Source organism: Triticum dicoccoides, chromosome 5A, assembly GCF_002162155.2.
Source record: "Triticum dicoccoides isolate Atlit2015 ecotype Zavitan chromosome 5A, WEW_v2.0, whole genome shotgun sequence".
Lineage (NCBI taxonomy): Eukaryota > Viridiplantae > Streptophyta > Magnoliopsida > Poales > Poaceae > Triticum > Triticum dicoccoides.
Window position 1 is genome coordinate 399,273,411 of NC_041388.1, and position 25,502 is coordinate 399,298,912.

The window sequence follows — 25,502 nt, forward strand, 5'->3', positions numbered from 1 at the left end:
GTCCGAACCTGTAACACATACACCATACACAACCGTAGAGAGAGAATATAATATTCCACGAGTCCAATCTATGGACTGCTTTTTATAACGTGACACCACGCTTGCTCGGTTATTTATTTCGAACCGTTTCATGTCCCGACGTTCCACGTTTCGAGGCGCGGTTGCTATTGGCATGTTCCATCTAAGCAGAGATCGTGTACCCTTATTGTGGGATTCTCATCAATACGAGCGTGGGTAACCCAACCGTCTCGTTGGAAAGATTCCTTAGGAATAGGCATGCTTTCGGGCTTAGGAGGAGACGTTCAACTCCCGCTACCTTTATAAAGGAACCAAGGGCCGTCTTTTTATGCCAAACCTCTCCTCGGCCTTTCCATCCTCGAGTTCTAGCACCCAAGGTTCAACTTTGTTGCTTCAAGCTTCCCCATCATGTCCGGACCTAACCCTCAAGGCTGATGGGCGGCTTCCTCTGTTACAGAGGAGGATATTGCAAAGCTTCGGGCGGCCAGATACCTAACCACGGAGATCCACCACAGGCTTCCTGCTCAAGGGCAGGTTATTCTGACCCCCAGATCTGGTGAGAGGGTTGTATTTATATCACACTTCCTTCGAGGGCTAGGGTTCGCTCTTCACCCCTTCATCCGGGGGCTAATGTTTTATTACAGACTAGATTTTCACAATCTAGCCCCAGAGTCTTTCCTCCACGTCTCGGAGTTTATCATTACGTGCGAGGCCTTCCTCTGAATCCCCCACACTTCGGTTTATGGCTCAAGACCTTCAGTGTGAAACCAAAGGTAGTCGACGGGGAACAGGTGGAGTGCGGCGGTGCTATAGTCAGCCAGCTCACCAACACTCCTTGCCCAAAAGGCTCTTTTACTGAAACTTCCAATCAATGGCAACGAGAGTGGTTTTACATTACGGAGCCCCGCAGCACCAAGTGGGTAGCTGCACCCATGTTCCGTTCTCGCCCACCGTTATAGCTTGCATCATGGGCCAACAAGGGGCTGGATTGGGGATCAGTTGATGAAGTGCGGAGTCTACAAAGCTGCATCCGAACCCTCCTTGAGAGGGACATCGATCTTGTCAACGTGATTCAAGTAATGCTGATTCACCGAATCCTGCCATGCCAGCGTATCCTCTCCGCATGTGGGAGTTTAATCCAGAAGGACCATGAACCCTCCAATACTTCTTCAACATTACACACAAAGGGATGTGGAAGTTGTTTTTTGGGAAACGAAAACATTGGCCGGACACCACTGAGGACACATGCCTCGATTGCAATCGTCCGTATACCCCGGTAAGAACTGTGCTTCCGAACACTTTGTTTTTAAGTATGTCGTAATACATTACGGAGCAGACTATCTCCTTCCAGGGCTGGATAAAGAAAGCGGAGTTGATTAGGTGTTTGGACCCCCTTCCCGAAGGTTCAGTGGATCCTGTATTAACAAGGATGCTGGCCCCGGCAACATACCAGATGCCTGTGAAGGAGGGCAAGGCAGAGACGACCGAAGATGGCCTCCATCCCGAAGGTGTATCAGACATTGTGTCTGGAGGAATCAAGATTCCCTCGTCCGAAGACAAAAATGAAGGGGAAGTCAACGTCTCTTCCCTCCATGGAAAGAAAAGGGCCGCCTCCGAATATTGGGAGGAAAAGGCTCCTAAGAGAGGCAAGATGCCTCTAACGGGTGGCCTGGACTTGGAGGACAACATCGTCACGCAGTACCGTGACGAGTATAAGCTTCCGGCCGAACCGTAAGTGAACAAGAGTGTTTTAAACACGTCCCGTTCCTTTCTTGTAACGTCTAGAATATATGTTTTTTGCAGTTCGACATGCAGTAAACAATCCTCTTCCTCGGGGGATCTTCTCCCAGAGATGATGGAAAGTGAGATGCCTCCACCGGTCTCCTCGCCCAACAGGGCGGACGACTTCGAGGTGTCGTCGCAGAGGGTCTCCCCCGATCAACAGGTGGTGAGAGGGACGACAAAGATACCACCCGAAGGTGATACATCGGTGGCCCAGGGTCCAGGGACCAACAATGAAGGCCCCGAACAGTCCGGTCTATAGCTGGATACGAATAAACAGATCCCTTCAAAGGGAGGCCGTACTCCTACAGCAGCCTCTGGAGACCCAGAGGCGCCGGATATATTGACGAACATGCTGCGGCAGGCGTCCGTCTGAGAGGAACATCGTACCTTGATGGGCACGGTGGTCAAAAAGGTCCTGTCCGCAAAAAGCGGATTGAATGAGGCCTTCGTGGGCCTGCTAAGAGGCTTCGAGGTTTGTATTGTAATATGTTCGATTGTGTTTTATTCAAGAATAGACCTGTGTATAGATAGTAGCCCCTGAGACTCTGGTTGGCTTCCCGAGGGAGACGATCAGAGGATCAAAAGGTATGCCCAGGAAATAATATGATTAATTGGAACACATGCTGTGACCTCGCCGGAAACTGCCCGGACTGTAGAGGTTGCGAATTTACAACACAAGATTGATGAGGCGGATAATGATATCGCGCTTATTAACAGGCGTCTTGACGAGTCGCAAGGTATGTATTCGGAGCAATCCTTACATATACGTGTTTGTAATATAAGCGTGACGCTGAAAGTTGCATACTGGAATATGCATGGCTGCAGATGGTGCCGCCGCCGTTGAGATTCTTCGGGCGGAGCTCGCCCGGGCCAAGGAGCAGGCCCGGTTTAGTAATGCGGCTGCCGAAAAGGCATCGGCTGTCAGTGTACAAAAGTAGGGGCTCTCCTTTTGACCCCTTTACTTGTGCACGGGCAGTCAGAGCCACGCGCCGTGGCCACACTTGGCAGGGCAGAGGAGGGAAGCCGGAGAGAAGCCGAAGCACGAGACAACCGAGGCAACGCCAAGAACAGAAGGCAGGAGGGCAAGAGGGCGAGGTGGGATCCCTCGGCAAGATCCTTGCCGAGGCGCCCCCCCAGCCCCGGCAAGAGCCTTGCCGGGGCAACTTGCCCAACGCCAGCGGAGCGAGCCACCCTTGAGCCCAAAGGTTCCGAACACCATCAACAACTACGTGGGACTAGGGCTCGGGAGGCACCTCCGAGGTGGCATGCAGATCTTTGTCGAGACCATAGACATATGAGTTCAGATGAGGACCAGAAGATGGCGACCCTCGGCAGGATCCTAGCCGAGGAAATCCACAAGACCCCCGGCAAGACTCTTGCCGGGGACGACAGCAACGCCACGGCAAGACCCTTGCCGGGCCCCCGGCAAGACCCTTGCCGAGGGCATCAGCAGGGCCACTGCCAGGCCCGCACCAGCCAAGACTCCGCCGTTCGCATGCAGCTGCCAGCCCAACCAGCTGGGCAGGCACCTGCGTGGCAATGTGCAGCTTCCAGGCCAAATCAGCAAGCACCTGCGTGGCGGCATGCAGATCTTCATGAAGGCCCTACCACCGCGCCACCTCAGCTGCTTGCCTGCCTACATGGCGTTGCATGCACCGCTAGCCTGGGCATGTGTCGAAGCTAGGCGGAGCGACGACGGATGGGACGGGCCTCGTTCCCGTCCCCGATAAAGCTAATGGACACCTACATAGCGCATTTAATACGCTTTGTCCCGTAGTGCAGTGCGATAAGCTCAGGCACTGTAGGCCTTTCCACCTCCTGTGCGATAAGCTAACGCACTGTGGCGACCCCTTTTTCTATAAAAGGAGGCCCGAGGCGACCAGGAGAGGGATTCGGCTTTTTGGAACAGCACAACCACCATAGCTAGTTCAAGAAGCTCAAGAACACTCAATACATCCACCAAAGCAGGACTAGGGTTTTACACATCCTCGCGGCCTGAACCTGGGTAAACGATCCGTGTGCTTAGCTCCTAAACATGCTCTCCTCACGACCCCGCGCCCGCCGACCGTAGAAGGGATCCCAGTGATCCCATCGGTGTCGTTCCCGCCGACATCAGGCGCCGAGGTGTGGCCACCGGTGCCCAAGCTTGCCTTCTCCTCCTCCGTGTGCGTGGGCTCGGTGCTTGGCGCCCTTGCCGGGGACACCCCTTAGGGCGGCGCGGTTGACGGAGGCGGCGTGTTGGGGGTAGCCCTCAGTGGCTCCCCCTGCCGTTGTCCTCCTCCTGCGATCACGGCAAGGTCAGCACCAAGGATCATGCCCTTGGCACACATCGACGAGGGCGAGTGGCGAACTTACGCCGGGGGCTGCTCCGGGGGCTGCTGTCCGGGCTACTCACCACCACCAGTGGTGCCTTAGAGGTGCCCGCCGAGGGCTGGCCGCCTGCCGAAGACCTGGCCCTCTTCATCCTCTGAGCCAATGTCTCTGTGTCCCTGCCAAAACGAAAACAAGTCAAGATAAGGAGCACTGTTAAAGGAGCTGGAGATGACTAAAGGAAACGGCACTTACTCGTCCTCCACCTCCTCTTCTTCTGCCTTCCTCTTCCTCCTCGGGCTGAGAGACCCGAGGTCAAAGAAGACCTCCGTGTAATCGCCTGTGGCAGGAGGGGAAGCAAGTGGAGGAGGGGAAGCAGGTGGAGTTGGGGAACACTTGGATGAAGAAGAGGAAGATGTTTTCTTCTCCACCACCACGGCCTTCACCAATTTCTTCGCCGCCACGGCCCTTGTTTGGCGCACGGGCGTCTCCTGAGCGTGCCGGGGGTGCACGGCCCTGCCGGGCCGAACCGGCTCGCCGGAGCTGGCCCGCCGCAGGAATCGCCCCTTCCCCGCGACTGGGGGCTTGACAGCTTTAGCTTTCTTCTCGGACGGCTCATCGTTGTCATCCTCAACAAGATGGGCCCCGGTGCGGGCGCTGCTGGCCCCCCCGACGGACTCCGCCCACTAGGCGAGCTCCTTCTCCTCTGCGGCCGCCATGGCCTTGTCCTCCACGCCGTCGGTGCTGCCGGCCTCCTTGGCGAGCTCCGCCTCCGCCGCCCTGGTGGCGATGTAGTCCAGCTCCGCCTGGGTGGTGTCTTGGACAAGCCGCGGCTCGTCACCGATGTACTTCTCCTCCAGGTAGTGTCCTGCACCTGCTCCTCCGACAGCTTGGCCCAACTTGGGACCGGGCCGTGTGTGTTGCAGTCCGGCATCATGGCGATGATGTCGTCCCAGCACGAGTTATTGCTCAGTGGGACCACCCCCGCTGGCAACATGAACAAGGGCCCCTTGGCGACCTTGCCGGCCTTCGCGGCCTTGTTGGACCTCTCGGCCTTGCCGTCGCGGCCCACGTCCAGCTGGAAGAGCCGCTGGCAGAAGTGGGCATGTGCCAACACCGTGAAGTTGTGGTCGAGCCCGGGGCGAAGCCTCATGATATCGGCCGCATTCGTGAAGAGCCAGGCCGGCCTCCCCTTGTTATGCAGCGGAGCGATTCGGCGGCGGATGAAATCCGCCCCGATCATCGCAAGGGTGAGCCCAACCTCGGTGAGGTGAAGAATCCGGGTGATGGCGGGTTTGAGCTTGTCGTCCTGGGCGTCGGCGTCGCCCCAGTCGGGCCTGCGAAATGGCGGTGCCTAGCGAACCCGACAGAACTCCTGTGGGTCGTCCTCCTCGATCCAACACCACCTGCCCCGCCATTCTTCCCACCTCTCCTTCTGGGCGCCCTCTGGATACGTCCCCTTGGACCTCGGGATCCAGGTGACGCAACCAGAGATGGCGCCTTCCCCTTGATGCGAGGGTAAAAGTAATGGCGGAAGAGCGTCGTGTTGGGGATGACTCCAACGAAGCCCTCATAGAGGTGGGCAAAAAGAGCCATGCACGACACGACATTTGGAGTAAAATCCAGAAGGTGGAAGCCAAATGTGTGCATGACATCATTGAAGAAATCAAAGAAAGGGGGAAAGAGGCCGCAAGAGAAGTATTCGACGAAAAACGGGTACCGATCGGGGCGGCCTCGGCGCAATTGGCGGGGATGACACGCGTGGCTGGATGCCCCGCCATCTCCCCCCTCGTCTTGCACCCCCATAGGGGCTTGAAGATGTCCCAAAGATCGAACACATCGACCTTCGAGGGGAAGTAGGCGAGTTGCGTCCGCCGCGCCGCCAACTCACTCTCCGATGGCTTCGTCGCTCTGGCGTCCTTGGCCATCCCTTTGCCCTTGTTGGTTTTGGGGGCCATGGCGGCTGCGAGAGGCGAGGGGCGGAGGACAGCAAAGACGCAGCAGCGGCAAGAAGAGGCAAAAGCTTGTGAAGGAAGGAGAAGGGGGCAGCGGTTCCGAGATTGGAGATGCAGGGGGTAAAGTGAGCAGCGCGCCCGCGGTTATTCCTCTTTTTATGGGGAAGGCACGGGCCGCCTCCTCTCCCATTAACCACGATGGGACGCATGCGTGCGGGAACCGCCCACGCATGACCCCCACGTCACGCACGACCCTCCACGTCGCGCATTCAACGCGGGTCATGGGGAAGTGCAGCGGGTGAGAAGTTACTATGGTAAAACCCGCCCCACCTGCCCGCGCACCGTTCTGGGCCTAGCCCAACAACGCATTGTGCTTATGTGTGGCCCAGGCCCGGGGGCTCCTGTCGGTGTACAAAAGTAGGGGCTCTCCTTTTGACCACTTTACTTGTGCACGGGCAGTCAGAGCCACGCACCGCAGCCACACTTGGCAGGGCAAAGGAGGGAAGCCGGAGAGAAGCCGAAGCACAAGACAACCAAGGCGACGCCAAGACCAGAAGGCAAGAGGGCAAGAGGGCGAGGTGGGCTTCCTCGGCAAGATCCTTGTTGAGGAGCCCCCCCTCCCCCCCGCAGCCCCGGCAAGAGCCTTGCCGGGGCAACTTGCCCAACGCCAGCAGAGCGAGCCATCCTTGATCCCAAAGGTTCTGAATGCTGTCAACAACTATGTGGGACCAGGGCTCGGGAGGCACCTCCGAGGTGGTTGCAGATATTTGTCGAGACCATAGACATATGAGTTCAGATGAGGACCAGAAGACGGCGACCCTTGGCAAGATCCTAGCCGAGGAAATCCACAAGACCCCCGGCAAGACTCTTGCCGGGGATGACAACAATGCCACGGCAAGACCCTTGCCAAGGGCGTCAGCAGGGCCACTGCCAGGCCCACGCCAGCCAAGACTCCGCCGCCGTTCGCATGCAGCTGCCAGCCCAACCAGCTGGGTAGGCACCTGCGTGGCAACATGCAGCTTCCAGGCCAAATCAGCAAGTACCTGTGCGGCGGCATGCAGATCTTCATGAAGGCCCTACCACCGCGCCACTTCAGCTGCTTGCCTGCCTACATGGCGCTGCATGCCCCGCTAGCCTGGGCGTGTGTCGAAGCGAGGCGGAGTGGCGACGGACAGGACGGGCCTCGTTCTCGTCCCTGATAAAGCTAATGGACACCTACGTAGCGCATTTAATGCGCTTTGTCCCGTAACGCAGTGCGATAAGCTCGCACACTGTAGGCCTTTCCACCTCCTGTGTGCCACTGTGGCAACCCCTTTTTTCTATAAAAGGAGGCCCGAGGCGACCAGGAGAGGGATTCGCCTTTTTGGAACAGCACAACCACCGTAGCTAGTTCAAGAAGCTCAAGAACACTCAATACATCCACCAAAGCAGGACTAGGGTTTTACGCATCCTCACGGCCAGAACCTGGGTAAACGATCCGAGTGCTAGCTCCTAAACTTGCTCTTCTCACGACCCCGCGCCTGCCGACCGTAGAAGGGATCCCAGTGATCCCATAGGTGTCATTCCCGCCGACATCGGCCGAGTTGAAGGCCGAACAAGCTGCTCGGCACCAAGACGAGGAGAAAATATCCACGGTGGTGCTCGAACTGAAAAATGCTACTAGCCTCTATGAATTCCTAGAGAAGGATAATAAAGCCAAAACGTCTGAGCTTGACAAGGCCTTGCGAGAGGCGAAAGAAGCGCGGTCCGAATCTAGAGCAGCCCGTGAGGAGATCCGGCAAGCTAGGGAGATTGCAGCTGGTAAGCCCTTTTTGCTACAGACTAAGTTCGGCGATCCGAACTATGCTCAGTTGAACCAAATGTGGAGTTCTCCAGACGAGTTTTTAGACTTGCCGAAGAGTTTTTCCGATGCGGTGCAGTTTTACCAAGCGCGAGTGGGATATGCAATGGAGAAGCTTTTTTGGTCACAATTTGGCGCATCGAAGTGCCATCTATTGCTGAATGAACAGATGTCCCAATGGGCCAAGCTTCATAGGATATCCGGCGCTGCCATGAAGAACGTCATAATCCGGCTGTGGCCGACTGAGCCTATTCCGAATAGCTACTTCGGCTTGGTGCAGCAGCTTGTTGATGCGGCGCCGCGTATCGATGTTGTTAAGTGGTCGACCTGCATTAAGGGTGCACGGATGGCCTGTGCCCGTGTCAAGACATACTAGGGGAAGATGAAGGCCATCGATGTTGCGGCGAAGAGTCCACCCAAGGGCAATGACCATCACGCACCAGAGCATTATTTTGGGGACGTCTTAGAGGCTGCCTGCTTGATAGAGGGTCAATGCTTGAAAGACATAATATTCTAGTGAGGTGTATGGGAATTGTAAAAGACAATTTTATATTTAATCTATTTTTATGTTTTTCTCGAAAGCTTTTATTCCTCCTGTGCGGCCATTTTTATGTAATCTGAAAGTTTTCCAGTCGTCGGCTTCAGCCCCCTCGTAGGAAGTACGGGGGTGTTCGCAAAAGCATTTGATCACTCTTGACCCAACATCTTGGTCCATGAAGGAGGTGACAATGCGGCAAGCCAGGCAATCAGACTATAGGGCGTTAACACTTTCACTTAGCCATAGGAGTTTTATGGTGGGTCTACGATATAGCCCCTGGTATGTACGTGGCTTATTTTTAATACGATGCGTTGTACACATGATCTGAAAAAAATCCTTCGTATGACACGGAGAGAATCGCTAAAGATTCTGATAAGTCGTCGAGTGGTTGACCATCTCTCGCCGCATCATGACAGTCAGTTTTCGTCTTTCTCTACTGAGGTGCTTGACCAGATGAACCGGAAGCACAATCGCAGTAGTTCTCCCTTTACTACCCTAGCCGATAGAGCGGAACATAGGGTAGCAAGCACAGGAGCCGGGCAACCCAACTAATGACCCAAGACATGATTCGGAGCTGATGCATATAAGGCCAAACTCGCGACGCTGAAGTATGCTATAAAGCTGTTCAGACTTGTCAGCAACTCATTTGTTCCCATACCGAGCCCCTCGCAGGTTATGCCGAGGTGTGTGTAAAACAACCACAGGAGCAAAAATTCGGATCAATTAGGAAAAAAGTCAATACAGGACACCGGTTACTTTTACTGGGAGCTGAGTGATATGCCAATCATTATATAGATAACAAAGCCGCAATCCTGGCTATTTGACATGCCAGGGGTCGAAGGCTGAGGAAAAGGCACTTTACAGGCTCGGAATAGAGAGCGCGGTCTACAAAAAGTTATTTTGGACCTCCTGTCGCACGTCTGCGCCGCCTGTCCTCAGTTAAGGGAGTCCTTGACAGGAATAACCCTTGGATGATTGTTCAAAACCGAACTCTGGTAGAGTCCTCGGGGTAACCTGCCCTTGAGCTACCTGTGGAGGGGATAATAAAAAGGGAAAAGGGCAGTTAGAAAAGTAGGGGGGTTGCAGGCACACCCGTATTGTGCTTCCGCCGGAGCCCAGGGTATTTCAAGTGCATAATTATGTACGCGCGGTACCCACTTCGAAGGCATATTAGGAGAACGGCGGAAGACGAATTGCTAGTCCAATATGGACATTGATCGGTCATGTTGAATGGAGACCGGCGGCGTGATAGCCGACGTGGTATGCGGCGTGATAAGGCCGCTGTGTAGTTCGGCTGAGGTAGCCGTAGTATGATCTACTGTACGGAGGGAGTGTTCCATGCGCTCACCTTTAGGGGTGTGTGTCACGTATACCATGTTTAGTATTTTTGCTTCGGGGGGAACTGCTTCTGACCCCCGTTGTTCGGTTGGTATCACCGGGCGGCCTCTTCCCCTTGTGTTCGGCATTCAACTTGCCGGCCTGTTTGAAGACCCAACAACTTTTGTTGGTGTGATTGGCTTGTTTATTGGGGTGCCCATGAATCTGGCAGGGCCTATCCAATATTTTGTCTAAATTGGACGATCTGTCTTTGTTTGCCGTAAATGGCTTTTTCCGTTGGCCGGGTGTGGGGCCGCTCAATCCAGCGTTGACTGCTGTGTCCCGCGTGCCCTCATTATTATTGTGACGTTTGTTTTTATTGCGTCGTGGCTTTCCATTACCGTCCCGTACTTTGGAGGTGCCCGGATCGTTTGCGCTATTGCCTCTACGGGCGAGCCAACTGTCTTCTCCCGCGCAAAAGCAGGTCATCAGAGCAATAAGGGCTGACATAGACTTTGGTTTTTCCTGACTGAGGTGGCGGGCAAGCCACTCGTCCCGGACGCTATGTTTGAAGGCCGCGAGGACTTCGGCGTCTGGACAGTCGACAATTTGGTTCTTTTTAACTAAGAACCTAGTCCAGAGCTTTCTCGCGGACTCTCCGGGCAGCTGGACAATGTGACTTATGTCATCGGCATCTGATGGTCGGACATATGTACCTTGAAAGTTATCGCGGAAGGCATCTTCCAACTCCTCCCAGCTGCCAATTGAGTTTTCAGGCAGACTATTTAACCAGTTTCAAGCTGGTCCTTTGAGTTTTAACGGGAGGTATTTGATGGCATGAAGGTCGTCTCCGCGGGCCATATGGATATGGAGAAGAAAATCCTCAATTCACAACGTGGGATCTGTTGTTCCGTCGTATGATTCAATATTTACGGGTTTAAACCCTTCTGGGAACTCGTGATCCATTACTCCATCAGTGAAGCAAAGAGGGTGTGCAGTGCCTCTATATCGGGCCGCATCGCGACGTAGCTCCGATGGAGTCCGTGTGCAGTTTTCGGCCCGGAGAAATCTTTGCCATCCAATCTGATTAGAATATCATAACATAAAGTATAAGTGGCAGAATTTTTTTAGGAATGTTTTATCAATTCATTTTCATTTCATTTGTACCCCTGGCAAACTCGAACTTTCGTCCAAATGGTCTGCGTGACTAGGTTTGTCACGTCCAAATAGATAGCCATCGTCGCGTGTCGTGGTACTTTCTCGCGATCCGTAGATCGATCTGGTATATCCTGCTTTACTATCCAGGTCCTGCCAAAAGTTGTATGTATCACCCCGAGCTGTGTTGTTTCTGTTTTTACGTGGCGGTGGGGCAGGTTGCTGTTCGGCTTGAATTGCTGCTTTATCCCGACCGAGTTGTGGTCTTCATGCCGCATTGTCCCGACCGCGCTATGGTCGATCAGCCATGTTGCGTGAGTGAGGTATGAGCTCTGGCGCCTCCTCATCAAACTGGGCCAGCAGTTTGCACTTCGGGTAACTCCTGATTGGGAGATTGAGGCCATATTCTTCGGCTGCCAGGACATTAGTCCATCTGTCATTGAGTAGATCTTGGTGAGCCTAAAGCTGCTGCTGTTTCTTTTTTAGGCTCCTTGTAGTGGCTATTAGCATGCGCTTGAAGCGCTCCTGCTCGAGAGGTTCCTCGGGCACGATGAAATCCTCGTCGCCGAGGCTTACCTCATCTTTGGAGAGCGGAAGATAATTATCATCCTCCGAATCGTCATGTATGGCCTGTTCATCAGGGCTAACTTCCCCATTTTCCCGTTCCTCCTGTTCGAAGGTTATCTCGACGGGGTCTTCATTGTTTTCGGCATCATCCGGAGTATTATTTTCTCCGGTGCCAGTATTGCTGTCTTTGAAACGACGTGACTTGGAGCGGCGCCGATGACGCCAGCGTTTTTGCTGTATCTCAGGAGGTTTATTCTCAACTGGATTTTCTTTGTCATCGTCGTTGGTTGCTTTGGGTGTGTCCACCATGTACACATCATACGAAGAAGTGGCCGTCGAGCGTCCAGTGAATGGTGGATGTTGATTTTGCTCCTCATCAGCATCGTCGTCCATACCGTCGATGTCTTCGGAGTCGTAATCTAGCGTGTCGGTTAAATCCTCGACTGTATCCATGAAGTGGGTGGCGGGTGGAAAGCAAAATTCTCCATCCTCAGCCCCTAGTTCGAACCGAACATAGTTCGGCTGTGAGTCCCCCGCCAAGAACATGCTCTTTAGTGAGTTTAGCACATCGCCCAAAGGCGAGTGCTGGAAGATGTCTGCGGCGTTGAATTCGAAGATCGATAAATGATCAAGTTCGGCGTCCGCAAGCTCACATGGTTCGGAATTTATGACCGGAGACGAGTCCGGAGTTTCGGTGGCACAAATACTGTGTGAGGTTAAATCCATGTGCGGCTCCAACGTCGGGGAATTGGTGGCCTCTGTGGTGGGGTTGAACCTCCAATCCTTGGATGGCGCAGTGTGCTCCGGATCTAAAGCCAGGGTAGTCACATGAGCTATCTCCTGAACGCGGCCCGATGACAGATTTAGGTCATGTTCATCGAGGTGATCAGGAGCGATCGCTGCGGTCTCGAGTCCGGCGAAGATCAAATCTCCGCGGACGTCCGCGACGTAGTTCAAGCTCCCAAATCTGACCTGATGGCCAGGGGCGTAGCTATCGATCTTCTCCAGATGGCCAAACGAGTTGGCTCGCAGTGCGAAGCCGCCGAATACGAAGATTTGTCCAGGGAGAAAGGTTTCTGCTTGAACAGCGTCATTGTTGACGATTGAAGGGGGCCATCGAACCTTTTTGAGGACGGCACAGTGGAACTCTCAATGAAAGCACCAATGTTGGTGTCAAAACCGGCGGATCTTGGGTAGGGGGTCCCGAACTGTGCGTCTAAGGTCGATGGTTACAGGAGACAGGGAACACAATGTTTACCCAGGTTCGGGCCCTCTCTATGGAGGTAATACCCTACTTCTTGCTTGATTGATCTTGATAAATATGAGTATTACAAGATTTGATCTACCACAAGACCGTAATGGCTAAACCCTAGAAGTCTAGCCTGCATGACTATGATAATGAGTATCTCCCCTTCGGACTAAGTCCTCCGGTTTATATAGACACCGGAAGGATTTAGGGTTACATAAGGTCGGTTAGAAAGAAAGAAATCCACATATTTGGTCGCCAAGCTTGCCTTCCACGCCAAGGAGAGTCCCGTCCGGACACGGATGCAATCTTCGGTTTTCGTGTTCTTCACAGCCCATCAATCTGACCCATGACTAACAGACCGGACGCCCGAGAATCTCTTAGGCCAGAAATCCCTCACTGGATTTTTTGCATCGGGCAAGTAGGCCTGGCCCGAAGCCTGGCCCGGCCCAACAGATGGCCAGATATACACAACACCCAAAAAAAGAAGGGTCCCGATAACTGCCACACGTGTGGTGTATCGGGTAGTTGTGCCACACGCCTCGTGTGGCATGGACAGCAACCACCCCACACATCTACGTGTGGGCAAAACAACTAATGCCCACACACCTCTTTTTTTCCCTCCCGAACCATCTCACATGCGTGTGTGTGGGCGAAGTTGATAACGCCCACACGCCCGTATGTCAGGCCTCGTACCCTCCTGGTTCCGCACGCCACGCGTGACGCCCACCGTGCGCCCGCAGTTGCCATGGTCCAGACCCTCGTCCATGTTCGTTTAACTGCAGTTGCCATGTCGCTGAACTACGATTGCCATGTCGGACAACTGCAGTTGCCATGGTTGCTCAACTGCAGTTGCCATGTATGGTCTGATCTAATGTAGTTGCCATGATTTCATAATTTTAGGAGTTGCCACATACTAACACTAGGCAGTTGAGAGAGTTGTCATGTGCTCACAAGCATGCTAGGGCAGTTGCCATGTAAAAAGGAAGAGTTGCCATCTGCTTACGTGCACGTTAGGGCAGTTGCCATGTACGTGCACGTTGGGGCAGTTGCCATGTACCATGCAAAAACACATGGCAACTCGGTAAAAGAGAGTTGCCATCTGCTTACGTGCACACTAGGCAGTTGCCGTGTACCCTGCAAAAACACATGGCAACTCGGGTAAAAAAAGAGAGTAGCCACCTGCTTATAAAGCACACTAGGGGCAGTTGCCATGTGCGCTGCGAAAACACATGGCAACTAGCAGCTTGGGTGTGGGAGAGGAGACGGACGTGTGGGCGAGATGGCAAATGCCCACACACTAGCCCTTGTGTGCGCGTGCAAAGTGGCGTGTGGCGCGAACTGCTAAACGCCCACACACCGGCCACTCCGTATGGTAAAACGGATGTGTGGGCGACCTCTCTCACACACCACACACACGAGTTGTCCTACGTGGCATACAAAATCAGCTAATTCGTGCCAAGATTCGTGCAGAAGTTACTGGACGGTGATGGAGACGTGTGGGTGAGTTGGCTAATGCCCACACGTGTGGGCGTTAACATTTCCGAAAAAGAAAGCTATGTAGGTGTAGCATTTTGCTGCAAACCTGTCCGAATCGCTCGCCCACGGACGTAACCTGAAAGAAACAGAATAGTGCTTTTGCCTAAAAATAATAATCAGAATAGTGCCTAGACCATCCCTCGAGAAAAAATAGCGCCCAAGCCAGCACGCATCTCCATGCACGTTTATCCAGCGGTATGAAGTTGAGACTTTGTTAGACCTGAGTCCACTAAGACATTATCAAAACCCATTTTAAATCTCAGCACTGGAGCATGAGCAAACCAACACTGCATAGATTAAGCTAATTATTTAGCTGAGTTTGCAAGCAGAGAAACGCACGCACTGGCACTGCCTCACACATACATTACCATCACTTCATACAGAATCATATACAGTACAAGTACACTGCATAAACTCTAAGACTGATTTTAACGACGATCCGGATACTGCCGCTGTTGCTGCTCGTTATTCATGAACTTGGAGTACTATTTTTAGGGGTGAAGTTTGGTAGATGGACGGCTAAATCAGGCTCTGATGCAGACTGGCCTGTCGAAGACCCAGCTGAACCTTGCGAACTCGGGGTCTTTTGCGGCTTTGATCGCGCGGTCGTGGGCCAGCTCCTCCACCCGCCGGATCTTGCGCGGCAGCCCGCAAACGTACTCCTGCGCGCGCCGCCCCTCACCGGACAGCTGCCGCCCGCCGAGGTCCGCCACCTTCCACCTCCGCACGAAGTGCTCCACCATGTCGCCGTAGTCCCTTGCCGTGTACACCCCGGTGCGCTGCGCGACCGCCGAGAAGTGCTCGAACAGGTCGGCGTCGCGGCCGTCGGTCATGAACTGGCCGGGCATGGTGATCTTGTCCCGCAGCACGGCGGCCAGCGCCCGCACCATCCCGTCCGGGTCGAGCTCGAAGAACTTGGCGGCCGCCTTGGTGTAGGCCGTCTCGTGGCGCTTCTCGTCTGCGGCCACGACGCCGCAGATCTTGGCGAGGCAGCGGTCGCCGTGGCGCGCAGCTTGCTTGGCGGTGTGGGCGTGGGAGATGAAGGTTGCGCGCTCCTGGAAGGAACCATAGACGGCATTGTGGTAGGGGCTGGACGGCCTGAGCATCTGCATGCCATTGCGGAGGAGGTGGTGGACGGTCCGCTCGATCTGGCGCATGTCGACACGTCCGGAGAGGTAGAGGTAGCGGTTGAGGAGATCACCGTGGCGATTCTCCTCGGCCGTCCATCCGCGGATCCAGCGCGCCCAGGGCAGGTCGCTGCAGCCCGTGTCGTCGTTGCAGCCCACCACCCGGTTTCCCACGCACATGTACGTCGGCAGCGCCTCCTCCGTTACCATGTTGCCCACCAGGCACACCAGCACGTCGTCCGGCACACTGGAGGCTTGGTCCTGCAGCTCCTCCCTCGTCATCATCATCGACGGCTGCTGCTCGGCGGAGAGGCCAGCTGCAGAGAGGGAGAAGCAGGGGAGCAGGTCGCTGGGCTGCCACGCGTCCTCCACCGGGGTGAGCAGCGGCAGCAGCTGTTCCTCCACCCAGCCGCTCAGGTTCAGAGTCCGCGCCACCTCGGCCTCCGCCTGCTCTTGCGCCCGCATCTCCGTCACCGTGTTGTCGAAACGAGCTGTCGCGGTGGACTTGCAGGCCCATCCCCCAGCTCTTGTCGCAGCCCGGCTCCTGCACCTGCATGCATAAACGATTGCGTTTCATCTGCTTGCTCATCACATCGCGTACATATGTGTGTGAGGAAGAGAGCCTTCGTACGCACCAGCTTGGATGGGCCTGTGCCGGCATGGCGAGACCGTGGGGGAAAGGCATGAGCATGCTCATCTTGTCAGTGCTGCAAAGGCAGAAGCTTCACTAACGATGCTGTATTGCAGGCAACGTGATGAGCCCCTGCATATTTGCTCGGTATATATGCACACCTACCTGTGCGGGAAAAAAAACGCAAGGTTACCTAAAGTTGAAGTTGAAAGTATTTACCACTGAAGAATCCACCCCCGGTCCCTTCATGGAGATCGGTGCATCCTACTACTATTCTGGTTATTAGAACAGCATGTTGCTGGCTCTATGATAGTGCCATGTATTTAAAACATTTCTAAAAGTAGATTCATACAATAAATTGGCTATCGATTAACTAGAGTAGTAGACTGGCTAGCATTAAATGCTTGCATGTGGAGAGAGGTAGAAATAACACAACCGATTCGAAGGGAGAAGAAACGCCGGACTAAAACTATCACACATATTGCATGCAAACTCTTGTTTCTTGTTTATTGTGCTACCGTCGAGCTGTATACATAGCGCCCACTCCTTTCTCCCTCATCCATTCTCTTCCCTACAGGTCGGATTACGTTGACGTGGAATAGCTTGCAGCCAGCTGAGTAGGACCTATTGTACTTGCTCTAAAGTTATGAAACCTTTTCCAATTGAATGGATATGAATATTGTGTGGGCTCATTGGATGCACACAATTTTGACAGAGTGAGAAACAGGGCAAATTTACTATTTTGACACTCCTAAGGACATCTCCAACGTGAATCACAAAAACACATGTAAATGTCCCGACTGAACGGTTCAGACACTTTAGCCATCCAATGCAAGTAACCAAAATGGGCTGGACGAGTCTAGACGTTCGAAATCCCACAGCATGACACCAAATCAGGGGAGCTCTAGGGGAGTCTGGACATCCGCCGCATCGGTGCCCGACACCCTGATCCCACCAAAAAAAGACACTCAAACCTCGAAAAATTGACAATCCCCATTGTTTCGGCGCCAAATCCTATCCTCTCTGCTGCTATAGTTGTTCCCCAGCCCGTTTTGCTTCCACAGTTCACCGCCGCTGCAATGAGTCCATCGGAGCCCAACACGAGGTTCTTCGGCTCACTGCATCACGAGGTTATTTTTCTCACTGGACCGAGAGCCCGGCCGTGCGGCTACATCCGTGGAACGGCAAGAGCGGCACATGAAGGAGAGGGCGAAGAAGAAGGCGTATGTGGCCGCTTAGGCTGGAGCACCTCCTCCAAATCAGACTGACGTGCTAGTTATGCCCGGGGAATTGCCACCTCGACTATCCGGTACAAGCCATCGCGCTGCTACACCAGCCATCTAAACGCTTAGCCAGACACATAATAATCGCCGCGGCACTCTGGTGCCTCCTTCACCTCCGCCTCAGGCCACCCTCCAGTGTACATCGTCGACCACAATAGCGACTATTTGTTCACAGAGTTGTCCGTGTTGGTCCAGTCATGGTTTTGGTCCGAGGAGCCCTCGTCCGATGGTGCCCGATCGCTATTTGGCGATATGCCTCTACCAAGCTCGGTGGTGGACACCGACGAGGCGGTGATGAACACAACCCACAACGGTGACAACTAGAAAGATGGACAAGTCGATGACTACTACTCACCGCAGGTGGAGCAAGAGACGCTGACAGACACCGACCAGTCAGGCGTGGCCGATGCGGATGCAAAGAACAAGCGGGGTTGGTTTTACTCAAACAAAGAGGATAAATTGTTGTGTTTGGCGTGGTTGGGCGCAAGTGTTGATCCTCTTCAAGGCACAGAGTAAAAAGGCTTAGCTTCTGACAAAGTGTATATTTATTTCTACCATCAGCAAAAGCACTATGGCCCCTACGACAAGGAAGTGACCCATGATCGCAATCAAAGTCTCTAAGCCACCCATAATGCAGTACTCAAGAGGTTATCAACAAGTTTTGTGGTGTGTATACACAAACACAAAATTGGTGGCCAAGTGGCGCACCACTCCTCAAGCTCATAATTTTTGCTTCGTGTTGCTCTATGTTGCAACTTGTTGATCATGTCATTGTCTTGCTTTTCTATCCCCCGCATTGTGCCAGAAGACCGAAGGCGAGTCATTAACGATGATGCACTATTAGTACAAGTTGAATGCATGGAGCAAGTGGAGCAACATTGCCAATTCTGTCAAGATGGACACCGGAGCAAGTGATGAACGCGGTGATCCAACCAAATGAGAGATTGCACCGACCACCCATGTCGCTAGGTCGACAGGGAGGAAATGGGAGAACTAGAAGGAGAAGGGGTGGCGGCCAATATGATGAACAAGTTCAAGGGCATCATCGCTAAGAACGAGGCATGTACCAAGCACAATAGATCAAGGAGAAAAAAGGGTCAAAAGGTTTAGCATGTTCATGAAACTGCAAAAGAAGAAGATTGAGCTCAAGGAGCAGAAGTTTCCGATCAAGCAATCGTGGGAGGAGCAAACGGTCTTGTACATCAAGGCCGACGACTCGGATCCCGATGCACCAAGTTTGTTCACTCCTAGCATGATAGCATAATCGTAGGCTTTACACAAAAGGAGGGTAAAGGAGGCTGAAAATTGAGGCATTTGGCTCTGACGATCGATTATTTTTCTTTGGGGTTCGAAAGATGTATAAACCTTATAAAGCATCTAGTGCTTTTGCTAGTGGTTGCATTTGTTTGTAACTATTTAGTTCTATGATTGAATTGCTATCGATCTAGATATATTTGACCAAGAGAGGTGGTCAGACAAGTAGGGGTAATCTGGGGGACATGGTTGGATGGCCTCCTCCCTATCGGATGTCCGAGGACATGTTCAGACTTGTCCACAGTCATTTTATGAGATTCGTTTGCTAATCCGCATTGGAGATGCCCTAAGGGCAACTTTAGTAGGGTCGCAATATGGCATATGAGCGCACACCATATGTATTCGGAGGTAGTGGCGGTTGTGTGCAAAATACGGAGTTGCCATGATGTGGCCTTCATTCCCTGCAAGTAGGTCCCATCTATCATTGGGTCATATATGTGGGCCCTAGGGTTTTCATTTCTACACTGATAATTAATCTCCCCAAAAAAACCTCTCTCCCTATTACGTATGGGCCATAAGACACTATAATCGAGGCCATGGAAAGCCATTGCACCGGCGAGCCAAACTCCCATGCCCTTGATGAGTGAGGTTGTGAGGAGCACCGAGGTGCACCGAGCCTCGAAGTCGGTGTGCTCGATAGCGGCCTAACTACGATGGCCCCCGGACCAAATGGTCACCGGATGCGATGACTCAGCCATGGCTGGCGGTGAACAAGGTAGAGGAGCGTAGCTCTCGCTAATGAGATACCTAAGAGGGGGGAAGCCGGTGTGACATAGGAGGTGCTCACCCTGGGCTCGATTCCGATGTCAGGAAAGATGAATAAAAACGAGGGAGATCTACATAGAGCTCGCTGGCAGCGACAATGTTGGCTTTGTGTCAGAGAGAAAAAAGGAGAGGCTTGTGCAGTGTATTGCTTGTTCGGGAGGGTACGCCGTAGATCCCAAAGATTGGAACGAATACCGATCTTGCTTGGGGAAGACTAAAACCAAGAGCTGATGACAACAATGACCTTCCGGCTGGTTTCCTATGCCAACTCGGCCAAGGAGAGCTTTGATGAAATTACAAACACAAGATGGGGCTCAAATGCATGGGGCCGGAGGGGTGATTATTACTACACACTTATAAATCCATGGGAGGTGTAGGTTGAAAGTAGTCCGGCATTCGCGCACTTGGCACTTCTGGGAGCTGTGATGTAAAACCACTTCCGTTGCCATAATCCGGACACCTCGGGAATAGAACCCTTTGGCCATGGAGCTCCAGCGATCTTGCTTATTACTGCGCCTCCGCACGCTACATGCTACCCCTCGACCATCTTCGGCTTCACGTCAAAGGTCTTGAGCCACAGGCCGAAGTGAGGGGTAATGCGGAGGAAAGCCTCACATACAACAATAAATGCTGAGATGTGGAGAAAGGAGTCCGGGGCTAGATCGTGGAAATCTAGCCCGTAATAAAACATCAACCCCCTAACGAAGGGATCCAGAGTGAGGCCTAGACCTCGGAGGAAGTGGGAGATGAACATGACGTCTTCGTTGGGTTCAGGAGTAGGGACGACCTGCCCTCGGGCGGGCAGCCGATGCGAAACCTCGGCGGTTAGGTATCTGGCCTCCCTCAACTTCTTGATATCTTCTTTTGTAACGGAGGAGGGCATCCACCGACCTTGAAGGCTAAATTCGGACATGATTGAAGGTCCGGAGCACCTGACCTGGGCTTCGGGTGTTAGAACTCGAGGCGGGGGAAGGATTCGATTGAGCACGGGAGGGAAAAAGTAAAAGCCTTGTCCCTTTATAAAGAGGGTGAATATCAAGCGTCCTCTCCATAGCCGTTTGGGACTTGCCTATAATCTAGGAGTCCTAGATACGGTTGGGTTACCCACGACCGTATTGATGAGAATCCCGTAATTAGGGGAACACGATCTCTGCTTTGACAAGACGTGTCAAGAAACCGCCTCGCGTTATGTGTGAAGCTGGTTGAAGAAAAACGGTTCGAATAATTACTGGGCCATGGCATAATGTCGTGTTGCCGAAACGTGTCAGCAGATTAGATTTGTGGAAATATTATTCTCTCTACGGTGGTATGTGGAACTTATTTTGCAGGGTCGGACACTATCCTTGCGTTCGAATTCTTCCGTGATGTATTCGGAGGAGGAACCCGCCTTGCAATGCCGAAGACAATACTGCGCGCCGGACTCATCGTCATTGAAGCCTAGTTCAGGGGCTACTGAGGGAGTCCTGGAACTGTCCGCCGGTTTGGACCGCATACTCGATCGCTCGTGTCAAATACACGGTACCCCTGACAAGCCAGCCAACCACACCAACAGGAAATGTTGAGTGTTCAAGCAGGCCGGCAAGTTAATTGCCGAAGATAAAGATAAGGGGTCACACAGCGATGACGAAGAGGAGCCCCGACAGCCGAACACCGGAGGACAGAAGAGGTTCCCCCCACAAGTGCGAACGGTGAACATGATATACGCAACCCACATCCCCAAGAGGGAGCGGAAGCGTGCGCTCAAGGACGTATATGCGTTGGAGCCAGTCGCCCCAAAGTTCAACCCATGGTCCTCCTGCCCGATCACCTTCGATCGCAGGGACCACCCCACTAGTATCCGTCACGGCGGATTCGCCGCACTGGTCTTAGACCCAATCATTGACGGATTTCACCTCACTCAAGTCCTTATGGATAGCGGCAGCAGCCTGAACCTGCTTTACCAGGACACAGTGCGCAAAATGGGTATAGACCCCTCAAGGATCAAACCTACAAAAACGACCTTTAAAGGCGTCATTCCAGGTGTAGAGGCCCATTGCACAGACTCAATTACACTAGAATTGGTCTTCGGATCCCCGGATAACTTCTGAAGCGAAGAATTAATCTTCGATGTAGTCCCGTTCCGCAGTGGCTATCATGCACTGCTCGGGAGAACCGCATTTGCGAGATTCAATGCGGTACTGCATTATGCATAACTCAAGCTCAAGATGCCAGGACCCCGGGGGGTCATCATAGTTAACGGAAACACAAAGCGCTCTCTCCGCACGGAGGAGCACACTGCGGCCCTCGCAGCAGAAGCGCAAAGCAGCCTCTCAAGGCAATCCACCAGTTCGGCGTTTCAAGACCCGGACACCTTCAAACGCGCTCGGAGTAATCGGCAACTAGACCGCCTGGCACGGTCTGAGCTCGCGTAGCAATGCGGCCCCCACCCCGACCCAAGCCAAACGGCGAAATTCATGCCACGTGTACATAATTACGCATTAAAAATACCATGGGCACAGGTGGGAAGGGGGCACAACTATGGCACGCTCCAAGACGCGGCCTAAACTCCACTAGAGGCTTCCCGCTTTGTTATTTTTCTCTTTCAGGACTTTAATCTCTGGAAACCTTGTCCGGCAGCATGATTGCCGAACACATGATGCAGCAACCAAGAGAGGCAGAAAGCTACGTCACACCACGGAACTCCCAGGTGGATTACGATAACGAGTGAAATATTTGCTTTAATATTATTCCTCAGCTTGCCCTTGGAAGGGACATAGTCCTACTTTTTGCTTATCGCACTATATGTATCATTCTGCTTTAACGCACCTCTTTGAATAAACAACGCATAACGTTATGACTATTATTGCATTCTTGTTTTATATATATGTGTTCATTAATGACGCCTTGCAACCGTACACTTTGGTATGGCCAACACACCAGGGGCTTAAGTACCCCACAATATGGTGTGAGAAGTCCGAACACTTTGACAAGTGTGGCACCCCGAACTTATAGCATTATATGCATCAGCTCCGAATCATGTCTTTGGTCAAATGTTGGGTTTGCCCGGCTCCTATGTTTTGGTACCTTACGTTCCGCTCTATCGGCTAAGGTAGCGCTAGGAGAACTACTTCGATTGTGCCCTAGTTCTGCTGGGCTAAGCACCTCAGTAGAGAAAGCTAAAACTGACAATCATGATAAGGCGAGAGACTGGTCGCTGTTCAGCGAGGTTTCGAGTCCCTAAAGACTTATGCCGCTTAGAGCGAGGAGCCGGTCCTGTCCGGCTTAAAGGCGTGTACCGCGCCCCGAATTCGGCCTTCCGAATACCAGGGGCTTCGCCAAAATTTAAAATTATAGAATTCTATGGCTAAGTGAGAGTGATAAAGCATTATTAGTCCGGTTGCCTTGTTCGCTGTGCTGAGCACCTCCCTCGAAGGACCCAACAATGGGAACAAGAGTGCTCAGGTTTATCCTGAACACCCCAGCACTCGCGGCATGGGAGCAGAAGCCGAGGACTAGCCATCTCTTAGATTGGATAAACAACCAAACAGAAGGTAATATTTTAAATTCAAACAAGCGTTGCATAGCGCATATGAAACAAGTTTTCATCATACAGGATCACACGAGCAAGTTTACTCAAATATTACATCCTTTGAACATTCGTCCACTACAAGACGGGCACCCTTCAGGACACCCTCATAATAAATTTCGGGGGTGCGATGCTCCTTGCCCTGCGGCGGTCCCTCCTTGATCAGCTTCACGGCGTCTAGCTTGGCCCATTGCATCTTCACCTGGGCGAAAGCCCGGCGTGCACCTTCGATGCAGACAGACCGCTTGACGACCTCCAGCCATGGGCAGGCGTCCACAAGCTGCCTCACCAGGCCGAAGTAGCTGTTCGGAAGGGCGTCGCCAGGCCACAGCCGGACTATAAAGACCTTCATGACCTGTTCGGCCGCTTTGTGTAGCTCGACCAGCTGCTTCAGCTGGTCGCTCATAGGCACCGGGTGTTCGGTCCCAGTATACTGAGACCAGAACAACTTCTCCGTTGAGCTTCCCTCCTTGGCCTAGTAAAACTGCGCGGCATCCGACATGCTGCAGGGCAAATCTGCGAATGCTCCTGGAGAGCTCTGGATTCGGGTAAGTAATAGGTAATTTACTTTCACATGCTTGCTTTGCATATAGAATGCCTTACCCGCCGCTATTTTCTTCATCGCGTCAATCTCCTGGAGGGCCTTTTGGGCTTCGGCCTTGGCACTGCGCTCTCGAGGGCCGCGGCAAGCTCGGACTCTCGCGTCTTCGAGTCAGGCTCCAATGCCTCGTGCTTCGTCACGAGAGCCTGGAGCTCTTGCCGCACCTTGCCCACCCGAGCCCCTTGCCTTTCCCGCTCGGTGCGCTCCTTGGCCACTTTATCTTCGGCCTCGGACAGCGCTTGCCTTAGGGTCGCCACTTCGGTCGTGGCCCCTGGCAAATTCATGATGATCCTGTCATTTCGCAATCGCATTCTTTTTATACATATCCATAAACTAGGTATTACTTACCTTTGTTCTCCTCGAGCTGCCTCTTGGCAAGGCCGAGCTCGTCCTTGGACACTTTAAGGTCCTGCTTCAGTGCGGCGATCTCCGTAGTCAGTGTGGCAGATGCCAGCAGCGAAGCCTGCATATGCATATTGACATACTTATATTAGACTCCCGCGATGTTGTTTGATCCTCTGTTCGGCTTTTCTTTGTGAACACCGAGTAGAGCATCAGGGGCTACTGTCTATGCGGTAATATTTTTCCTATATTCTAAAAAATTACCTCAAAGCCTGTTAGAAGGCTGGCACAGGCTTCAGTCAATCCGCTCTTGGCGGACTGCACCTTCTAGACCACCGCACTCATAATAGTATGGTGCTCCTCGTCGATGGAAGCAGTGCGAAGCGCTTCCAGCAGATTGTCCGGCGCCTCTGGATGGACAGAGGTCACCGGCACAGGTGTCTCGCCCCTCTTAGAAGGAGGCCGCCTGCCCAAGTCCGGAACCGCTGGAGGTTCGGCGCGGTGTTCGGCTGAGGGCCGAACTCAGGGGCCTCAGGGGCCTTGTCCCCTCGGCTCCCGGAGTCCGGAAGGTCGCCTTGAGGCGCCTCCGGGACTGTCTCCCCTCGACCCGGTGCCTCTTGAGACAACACCTCTGCGTCGTCCGCAGGGCAAGGGGAGGTGGCGGTTGGAAGTGGATCGCTATCCATATCCGACGAGCCCAGAGAGCCGTCCGACGATATATCGATACGGGCTCGTGGCGGCCTGCATAATCATATTCGGCGTTAGGGAAAGCATATGATTTGGCGTTAGGGAAAGCAGTGCGACAATGGAATGCTATGAGTTACTCTAGTATCCGAATACTTACGACCTCCCCAGGGGCTTGGCCCTGGGAAACCACTCGTCTTCGGCGGCGGCGGCGGCGGTGGAGCTGTCCGGAAGGAGAGCCCTTCCCTTCTTGGACCCATCGGCCCCCCAGTTGGGGCGGCCTTCCTTTTCTTGTCTCCCCCGCCTGGAGGGGGAGCATCTTCTTCTTCCTCCTCATCTTCGGGGGAGGAGTGTGCCGCAGTCATCGGACGGTGAGTCCGATGATGCCTGGCGTCGGGAACTCTTTCGGGTTCCCTTGGCCTTCTTGGTCTTTTCCGGCCCTGTGTAAGGACCCGGAGTCAGCATCTTCGCCAGGAGAGCGTCTGCTGGGCCTTCGAGCAAAGGAGCCGGACAGTCGATCTGTTCGGTCGTCTCCTGCCAGTCCTGTTAAAGGTACGGAAGCTTAGATCCCGCATAGAATCAAAACTATGAAAAACAAGTATCCTGTGAAAGGTAAAACAGCTTACCGCCCGGGCTTGGTGCTTCGCGCAGAATCCGTGGTCCTCGGAGGTGGGTGGGGGAACCTCGACACTCTTGAATAGCACCTTCCAGGCTTCTTCATGAGTTGTGTCGAAGAGCCTGTTCAGAGTTCGGTGCTGGGCTGGGTCGAAATCCCACAAGTTGAAAGCCCGTTGTTGGCACGGGAGGATCCGGTGGATGAGCATGACCTGGACCACGTTGACAAGTTTGAGCTTCTTGTTCACCATGTTCTGAATACATATTTGGAGTACGGTCAGATCTCCCAAACTGCCCTAGGAGAG

General features: G+C 53.3%; 1 protein-coding gene across 1 annotated transcript; it reads right to left on the reverse strand.

Annotated features, from left to right (window-relative positions):
• Positions 1 to 14,536: 14,536 nt before the first annotated feature.
• LOC119297427 (acyl-[acyl-carrier-protein] desaturase 4, chloroplastic-like) lies at positions 14,537 to 16,144 on the reverse strand. Its single transcript, XM_037575222.1, has 2 exons — positions 16,033 to 16,144; positions 14,537 to 15,947 (listed from the first exon to the last, which is right to left on the reverse strand). The coding sequence occupies exons 1-2, from the start codon at positions 16,092 to 16,094 to the stop codon at positions 14,795 to 14,797; spliced, it is 1,215 nt and encodes a 404-aa protein (XP_037431119.1). The 5' UTR covers positions 16,095 to 16,144; the 3' UTR covers positions 14,537 to 14,794.
• Positions 16,145 to 25,502: the final 9,358 nt, after the last annotated feature.